Source organism: Lycium ferocissimum, chromosome 1 (genome assembly GCF_029784015.1).
Source record: "Lycium ferocissimum isolate CSIRO_LF1 chromosome 1, AGI_CSIRO_Lferr_CH_V1, whole genome shotgun sequence".
Lineage (NCBI taxonomy): Eukaryota > Viridiplantae > Streptophyta > Magnoliopsida > Solanales > Solanaceae > Lycium > Lycium ferocissimum.
Window position 1 is genome coordinate 1,572,406 of NC_081342.1, and position 9,492 is coordinate 1,581,897.

A 9,492-nucleotide genomic window follows, 5' to 3' on the forward strand; every position below is an offset into this window, starting at 1 on the left:
GGGAAAATTTGGTTTGGAGGTGGGGATATGATACTGCTAATGACATTTATTTTTGAAATACACCATTTTACTTTGTACATTAGTTTCAAGAATGTGTCTGTAAGCAGGTTTTCCAAAATCCTTTACTTACAACTTGGCAGCTTACGATGCTGAGTTTTGACAAAAAACAGGAATGTCAGTCATTGATAATTTTGTCCACAGCGAATTGATCGTAAGATGGGGCTATTTTTATTCTAATTTTGATGATGAAATGGATGAGGTTTACTCAGAAGAAGAGGAAGACAATTTCGTGCAGGTATGCAATGAAAACGATTTATAATCTAATGATTTATTAATTTTTTCTTTTTGGTGTGAAACAGAAAGAGGATGTGCCTGAAATTGAAATGGACGTTACGAGGCTTAGGGTTGTTAACATGGATTGGGGTAGAGTAAAAGGTTCGTTCTTTGATTTTCTCAATATGAACATTCAATTTTCCTGGAAAGGTGTTGTATTTGGAATTTTTGGTCTTTGAATCTGATGTGAATTTGTTTCGTTCGGTTTTACTTGATTATTCTTGGGTTAGTCTTTATGGCCAGTCAAGAATTTGTTTCGTTCAATTTTACTTGGGATGAGTACGTATCATAAATAGGAGTATATACTTTTACCCGAATATCAAATAGTCTGTATTTGTGTTTTAAAAATCCACTTAATAGTTTTTTTGAACCCAGTAACGTTTTTTTTCTCGAATCTAGAACCCATAAACTCAAAATCCTAACTCCCCCTCTACTGAACTCCAATTCTTTTTGGGGTCATTGTTTTTGGTCAAAATCACAATTTGTAGAGCATAAATGTACTATGTTATACTTCATATATTCAATCGTCTTTTTATATGGCGTTAAGGTTTTAACACATCATTAAGAAAAATTATATAGTAATATTAATAATAAGGAGTATTTGACTAAATTATTCATATTTCCTCAAATAAGTAGCTAATTAACACAGAGGATCTTTAAGTAACAGATATTGTGGATTCGATCTTATTGGTTAAAACGAGTGATTAAAAGGATTGGAGGGATAATAGATGTATGTTTGAAGTATGCGAATTATGCTTTCTTTAAAGAAATCGATGTAAATGGACCTATATGTTTTTCAACACGGTAATATGACCGAAATTAGCTGTGAAAATTATTTACTATATACTTTTCCCACTCCAATAGATTAGAATTATATTCAGGGCGACCAACTTTTTTTTTTTTTTTTTCCTGGTCATGGATGTGTTTATCTATTTGAGGTGAAGTGTGATTCTTGGTTGTATACTAGATTCTTGGTTGTATACTACAAAGGTAGTTTTGTAGAAATTGAAAGACGCTAAAGGAGTCGCACTCGTGTTCCTATTAATTACTTCTCTCTATCTTTGAATTATAATATCTTTCCGAATGCATCTTTAAAGGGAACAAGAACACGACATCTAATTCTAACCCCATGCACCTTTAATCATTTCTGGATGCTGTAGTAAATTGTTAAGTAAGAGATTGTGCTCTGAGCAATCAATTGTAAACATAGAAATAATTATGAATAGGTGCAGCAAATCAAAAAAAGCTAATGAACTTTTGCACTGTAGAGAAGTATTGATTAGCTTTTAAATCGAGTTGCAGGCAAAAAGTGTCTTTTCTGGACAAACTTACAAAGAAAGAGAAATTGAAGATAGTCTAAATATGCCATCTATAAGTTCATGCATTTGTTACAATGGTGTCAACAATAAGCTACTCATCAATATTACGAGACAATGGTTTTGTCAGAAAATGTTTATCTTGAAGGGTCTCAGTTTGTTACTAATATTCGCGTGCTAAAGAACTTGGATACATATTAACTAATATGTGACTCTTGTGACACTGAATATACTGTATTCGATATGAAAGTTAGATACTTCATGTAGAGGCACCCACCAATTGTTAGGTGTGTGAACAAAGTATCACATTGATAGCTAAAAAGAAAAGGGAGTTATTTATAAGGAGTTGGATACTCTTAATGATGTGAGGCCTTTTGGGGAAAACCGTGCTGGCTTGGCCCAAAGCGGACAATATCATATCATGTTAAGAGTATCTTTGGGCCGTTTTAGCCCAACAACTGGTATCAGAGCTAATGGTTTGACGGGACGAGTATGAAGATGGCGGAGTGCGGCGTGCGGCGCGCGGCTCGGCTTAGTGCCTTTGCCCGTCTATGGGCCGGTTTTCAACCTCTACCCGTAGCTTTGAAGATGCATTCACAGTCTTTGGGCTTCGGTGACCACAAATACTCTGACAATGTGGGTGGCACACAGACATATTGAATCTCTGACCCATGGTATGATAATGAGCCACTTGAAACAAAGTACCACATTGATAACTAAAAAGAAAAGGGAGCTATTTATAAGGAGTTGAATACTCTTAATGATGTGAGGCCTTTTGGGGAAAACCATGCTGGTTTGGCCCAAAACGGACAATATCACATCATGTTAAGAGTATCTTTGGGCCGTTAAACACCAATGACTTTTGAGGTAAAAACACCCGAGGTACCTTTATCACAATAATTGATCGTAATTCATTTTAGTTATTTTTGCTGGTGCATTTCAACTTCTTTGATATAATTATCATATTTCTTTTATCCGTTAAATTTATTTGCAGTACGAAGTCCTGAAATCATTAAACTACTTGCCTTTTGTTGGTACAGTTAAACTTTTTTATATCAAAAAAATAAAAATAATATATATAATCGAGATCAAAATTGTGAGTACTTAGTACTGATTTCTTGAAGTCCTTTATGTCTGAAGTACATGTACAATCAATAGGTACGTAATGCTCGAAGTTTCAACTATTTTTATAGAATAATAATACATTTTTGCACTACCTACCTTTTTTCAATTTGTCAGTTCATTATTGTTGATGTAGATTATTATGCAATTGATTGGTACGAGGCGAGGTTATTCAATATCAGACTGCTTACTTTAAGGCCAGGAATGCTGGCGAAAAACTTGAAGTTCGATCAGTATTTGGGCACAGCAGATGGTCTATTGCTTTTTCAAAAAGCACAAAAGAGTTGATGTGAGCAGGCTATGTTAATAAGTTGTTGCCATCACTGATTTAATATCTCAGACGTAATTTAATAATGGAGAGGAGTGAGACATAATGTTAAAATTAAAAGAAAGGGAAGGATTTAGTTTGTGTAATGTTTAAGAAGAGAGCTATTGTAGTCTGTACTCGGGATAAGATTTGTATTCTATGAAGGATAGCCTAGCCTGGTATATGAAGGATATTTTCATTTTGTTATCTTTTATTTCATTCCCATTTTTCTCCCACACCGATAATAATATTGAATGCAAATGTGAAGAATAACAATATTACATTGTTCAAATGTTCTGCAATGCGGACACTGTAGTTCTCAGAAAAAATGTTCTTTTCTCTTTTCAAATTACTATAATAGTGGTACTATAAATTATGACAACGCCAAACGAAAGTTGAAAATGATCAGTATAAACTGATACCTTTTTTATGGCAAACCTATTCATCTAATGATACTAATTAAAAAATTTATGATAGTATTTAAATTGGAGAATCGGACTAAGAAAACACATCGAGATAAACATTTTCGTTTCACAAACGGGATAAAAACACTGTACACTGTTTTTAAAAAAATGGTCATTAATGAAGTAGCAGCTACATATATCACTGATTGAAAAAAATGAGAATCTAGAATCTACAATATGTCACCCATAGTTCATATATATTTGTTTCTATTATCTCTCTCCGCTCTTTTTTTTCTTTCAAACAGACTGCGCATCGCGCGGGTACATATACTAGTTATACATAATTAATTAGTTGTGTGGTACCCGGTGACTTTGTCCATGGCCTCACCCAGAGGCGGATCTAGAATTTAAATGTAGAGGTTGCCACAATTTTTTTCAATGTATATCTTATTAGGAACGTGTATTTCGGTCGGGTCCATCTCTTTTTAGTTTATTCGGATCAACTTAATAGGTTTTTTTTTTTCATTTGCAAATATGAAATTACATCTCAAAAATCAAAACAAACATAATTAGCATCTTAAACAAGGAATCATACCCATTAACAACAAAAGTAAAATCAACATTGTCACCAAGGGACTTGTATCTCATGTATATTAAAAAATGAATTTGCACAAGTAAAATAACATCTTCAATAAGGGAATTACACCAATCAAAATAAGAAAAATAATGGGATAAGGCACTATTACCCCCCTGAACTATAGCCCAAGTTGCTACGACACACCTTACCTTTCCTTGGGTCCTATTACCCCCCTAAACTTATTTAAAACGGAATAATTACCCCCCTAAACGCTGATGCCCACTCTCATATGGGAGAGTGACATACACTCTCCTTGCCACATGTATTTATTTGTTTTAGAATTTTTTTTCAGCTTACGTGTCCATTTTAAAAAAAAATAAAAAAATGAATTTTCTTTTAAAAAAAATATTTTTAAAACCCGTTTTTAAAAAAAAAAAAAAAATTGAAAATTTGATTTTTTTTTTTTTTAAAACAAAACTGAAAACATGGATTAAAAAACTGAATTTTCTTTAAAAAATGATTTTTAAAACCCAATTTGAAAATTTGATTTTTTTTAAAACCCGTTTTTTTTTAAAAAAACAAAACTGAAAACACGAATTTTTTTAAAATATGGAAAAGTGAATTTGTTAAAAATATGGAAAACTTGATTATTTTTTTAAAATGTCTTAAAAAGTCTTGATTTCATTTTTCTTAGGACACTTTTATTTTTCAAATAAAATCCGAAAAAATTATTTTTCTTGTCAAAATATGAAAAAGCGAATTTTTATAAAATTTTGGAAAAATTAATTATTTTTAAAAAAGTGGAAAACCCGTTTTTTAAAACTAAATTTGGAAAACTGGATTTATTTCATATTTTAAGAAAATACAGATTTTTAAGAAAAAAATTAAGTTTTTTCGTTTTTCATGTTTCTCACTCTCTCAAAGAAAGTGAAACACACTCTCCTAGCACATCGGCGTTTGGGGGGGGTAATTATTCCGTTTTAAATAAGTTTAGGGGGGTAATAGGACCCGGAAAAGGTAAGGTGTGTCGTAGAAGAACTTGGGGTATAGTTCGGGATAATAGTGTCTTACCCCAAAAATAATAGAAAAACTCTTCAATAGGTAAATACACCTCATAATTAATTAAATGTAGAATTAGATAAACTACAAGTTCTCAAAAATAAATGATAAATTTCATATTTTTTTAGCGTGCTCACAAAATTTCCATCACAATTTAACTAGTAAAGTAATTTAAATTGAATTTAACAATCATAGAATAGCATAAATTTTTATAATACACCGCTCCAACCATTTTTTTTTTTCCATTATGCTAAAATATATGTCCACTTTTACTTGTAAGTTATATAGTTTGAAAAAAGAAGACATAACTTACCATTTTATACCTATTTTACCCTTATTATTAAGTACTCCAATTCATTTCTCATTTTTTTGTTGATTATTAAGAGTGTTCCAAGTCAAATTTAGACAAGTAAACATGGACGGAGGGAGTAATAAACAAAAGAAATTATAAAATAAATAAAAAATTGAATTTTAATCTCAATCCAAAATTCCCATTGAGACCCAAGTTTTTCGATTTAAATACTCACAAATTTGAGATTAAGAGAAATGCTTAATTTAAGGGATTGTGAAGTTTCTATTTGTGTGTTCTCGCTAAAATCACGATAAAATAATAGAAAAAGAAAAGGCATATAAATAATAAAAAGATAAATAGAAAATTGGGAGAGCCGAAAAGGGAATTACAGGGAACAAAGCAAGTAAAAAAGCACAAAGAAAAACGGAGAAATTTAAAAATGTTAAGAATAGATTCAAACTTGTGTACATCGGTAGTACACTTTTGTCTAATTTTACACAAATGGTGACAAGATCAAATATTTAACCTAATTTAAGACAATTACAATATAAGTACATAAAAAAATTATTAATCTAAGGGGTGCCATGCCACCCCCAACCCTTAGGGTGGATCCGCCGCTGGCCTCACCTGCATAGAAACAACACCTTATGCATATGTAATAATACTTTTTGCAGCAACCATGACGGCATCGTTTACGTTTATGACCACCACCACCATGGCCGTAGCCGCTATCAATAGGTCCATCACTGCTAACGCCATTGTATCCGCCATGTCCGTCAAAATGTACTTCATTCTCATTATCCGGTTTCACTGCTGCATCAATTAGTTGTGAAAGTTAAACAAATGCGTAGCTGGCATTTGAATTTAAATTTCTATTTACATGTCTTATTTTTCTTTTTATTATGTTTTAAAAAGATTCCTCATGTATTGAATAAATTTTAAATTTCAACACAATATGTTTAAGATCACATGATTCAAAGAATTTTTTTTGATAGTACATTCTTAAGCTTCATGAAAATAACTAAAACATATTATATAAAAAGAAACGAAAAGAAAGTAATGTTTAGTCGACTCACCACCGAGTAATTTGAAAGGTTAAATAATGTCGCTAGATAAAAATGGCTAATTCATGCAAGTGTCTCCTTTTAGGCATCAATTTACATTTTTTTATTTATTTTTAAAGTTGCGTAAATAATATTATTTATTGGGAGAGATAACCGCTCCAGATACATTAGACTTGGGTCAAATATTTTCCCATATATTGCTTAACCTTACGGACAAAACATTAGATTTTCATCTAATGGTAGCAATAATTAACTTACACAATTTTAGACTATAGTCTAATGTTCTCTTATACTCATTTTCAGTTTGCTTCAAAATGAATCTTTAAACTATGGTCTAAAAAGTCCTTAAGTCAGAAATGGAAACCGATGAAAATTTCTGGACAAAATAGGACATTATGTTGATTAAGAATCCACTAACTGTAACATGTTAAAATATACTGTTGATGTTCTATAATACTGAGTGTGTATACATATAATTTAATTAAATCCTATGCCAAAAAATGAGAAAAGTGACCAGGTTCATTTTTTCAGAGTGAAAGTGCATAGGAGCAGATGAAAGGAAATGCTTACAGTTGGAAGTCTCAGCTAACTCGCTAGCAACAACTTCATAACTTATCATGAAAAAAATAGCCAACAAAATACCAAGAAACAGAAATGTCTTGGAACCCATATTGGGTTTTTTTTTTTTTTTTTTTTTTGCTGTTGTTCAAACCTTAGTTATGATACTTGAAAATTGAGGGATGAAGCAACTGATCCATTCTTGTGCTCTATTTATAGCAAGATTTGGATGCATAAATAATTGATGGGAAGGGTATTACTAGGATGTAAGAGGAGACACGTAGGGTGGCGCAATTATAGTGTGGACCAAAGAAAATGAACTTGCTCTACAAAGTGGTTGGTAATTAAGGAGAGTGCATTCGTATCAGATGTTTATATCGAATTTAAACCACTTAACATAGTAAAATGATTTAATAAAAATGATAATATACATTAATTAATCGGAGAAAGTGTTGAGTTCCCAATTGAGTTTATTCTCAAAGCATCAGAACAATTTATAACTCCATTTTCTCAAGTAAAGAGCAAGTCATCCACGTCAAGATTAGATGTTTCATGAAGAAAAAATTTAGCAATTTAGGTAAAAAGAAATGAAGATCAACCTGATCTATGAGTGAATATTGCATATGGTATATTCCTTTTGTCTCAATTTATGTCACACCTTCCGGATTTCAAGATTCAAACAAGTTTTTATTTATTTTTTTTTACTGTAATTTTTTCATATATCTTTTAAATGTTTTGAATTCTCAAATATTGTGAATTATAGTATTTTTTTTCTTAACGTCGTTTCCAAATATGTAAATTTTATTTTAAAAAAAAAAAAATTAAAGATTGTCCGAATTCACTGTCAAAGTTAAAATGTTTGACTTTCAAAATTCGAACCGTGCCACATAAATTGGGACAGAAGGGATATTTAAGATTACATCTATTTTCTTTTTTCCAAAATTTTAAAACGAAACAAGTTTCTCCCCCCACGTTGTATGTATCTATACGTATATGGAATGAGTTTAAATGGTAAGGGTCACTGCACGCAATGGTGGAACTAGGTGGAGGGAAGGGAGTTTAACTGAATTTGAATCGTTAAAAAACTATGACATATAAATAGGTTAAGATATATTTTTTAAAATTGTACAGTATAACACATTGAATTATCTTAATATAAGAATTTTTTAATATAATAATGAAAATTAAAGATCAAAAGTTATTTCAAATCACGAGTTAAAATAACAAGAGAGTTGGTGGCCCACGATTTAATACACTGATTTTGTATACTGAGATATCTCAAGACTAATTTTTTATACCGTGTTTGGTAAGAGATATAAATTTATCTTGGGATAAATTTATACCTCCTACCAAACACGGTACAAAATGAAGCCTAATCCTAAGGGTGGGATATCCCACCTTATCCCACTAAGGTTGAGATTATTTTATCCCATTTGGAAGATGGGATAAAATAATCTCAAGAAGTGGGATAAATTAATCATGAGATTATAATTCCGAGGTAGTTTTGGATAATTATGCAATAAATATTCTATTTGTTCAACTTGTAGGACTACCTTATCCTAAAATTTCTAGAATAGTGGTGCATATGCATTCTTTTAGTCCATACTGAAAAACTTAAATGACGTGTGCTATGACTCTTAATGTTTCAAGTTAAACAAGAGGGGACAACTCTCTTCATTTGCATTGGAACTCAAGAAAAGTCTTACAAAAAAATGACCGACAACACAACAGCCAAAATTCCTATTTGCTCTAAAATCTAATAGAGTTTGACTTATATATATGGTTAGCGTAATCTTTTTATATTATTAAATCATCTACAAGATATTCATAATTTCTTTTTCTTACCCCTAAGAGGATGAAAGTTTCAGACTGATGTCTCCGACGAAGAAAGATGAGGAAAGTTGTTTATCAGGCAATGAGGTAGTGAACATAGATATCGAATAAAAGAGTAAGCAAGTTCGCGAATCTAGAATTTTTGGAATATAGGTTCACAACTAAAAAAGAAAAAAGAAAAAAAGTGAGTTTAGTGGGAATTGATCCCGAGTCTTCTTGATAAACAACTCAACCTTCAACCAAATGCACCATTTAACTTCTTGAAGTATGTGTTAAAGAGGTAATAATATACCAATTTAGAAAATATATACATAAAATATCTAGTTTTATAGAGACTACGCTCATTTCGCGCCTTTTCCCAAAATTATTTACTAAATTTGCCCCTGAACCTACTCTATGATAGACAAATCCAAATGTGAAAATCCGTCGAAAATTTGTTAGAAACGTTACCGACGAACCGAATCTCAACGAATTCTTCGGGACGTTCGATATTTCTGTTTTTTTGTAGTGTCGTTTGGCAATTAGTAACTTTTATTATCAAAGTTGAAAACATGTACAGCTCAAATATATTGGTCTAAAATTGGACATGCAACCCCAGTTTCAGTATGAATCAAAGACTAATAGTTT

At 31.3% G+C, this 9,492-nt stretch overlaps 1 protein-coding gene across 1 annotated transcript; it reads right to left on the reverse strand.

The window, feature by feature from the left end:
• Positions 1-2,181: 2,181 nt before the first annotated feature.
• Positions 2,182-7,211, reverse strand: LOC132060728 (glycine-rich protein-like). The gene is made up of 3 exons (XM_059453683.1): positions 7,045-7,211; positions 6,009-6,223; positions 2,182-2,277 (listed from the first exon to the last, which is right to left on the reverse strand). The coding sequence occupies exons 1-3, from the start codon at positions 7,142-7,144 to the stop codon at positions 2,182-2,184; spliced, it is 411 nt and encodes a 136-aa protein (XP_059309666.1). The 5' UTR covers positions 7,145-7,211.
• Positions 7,212-9,492: the final 2,281 nt, after the last annotated feature.

Coding starts and splice junctions, on each gene's coding strand:
- LOC132060728 (XM_059453683.1), bottom strand. CDS start 7,144: ATGGGTTCCAAGACATTTCTGTTTCTTGGTATTTTGTTGGCTATTTTT. Junction 6,224..7,044: donor GTTAGCTGAGACTTCCAACT/GTAAGCATTTCC, acceptor TAATTGATGCAG/CAGTGAAACCGGATAATGAG. Junction 2,278..6,008: donor GCGGCGGATCCACCCTAAGG/GTTGGGGGTGGC, acceptor CCACATTGTCAG/AGTATTTGTGGTCACCGAAG.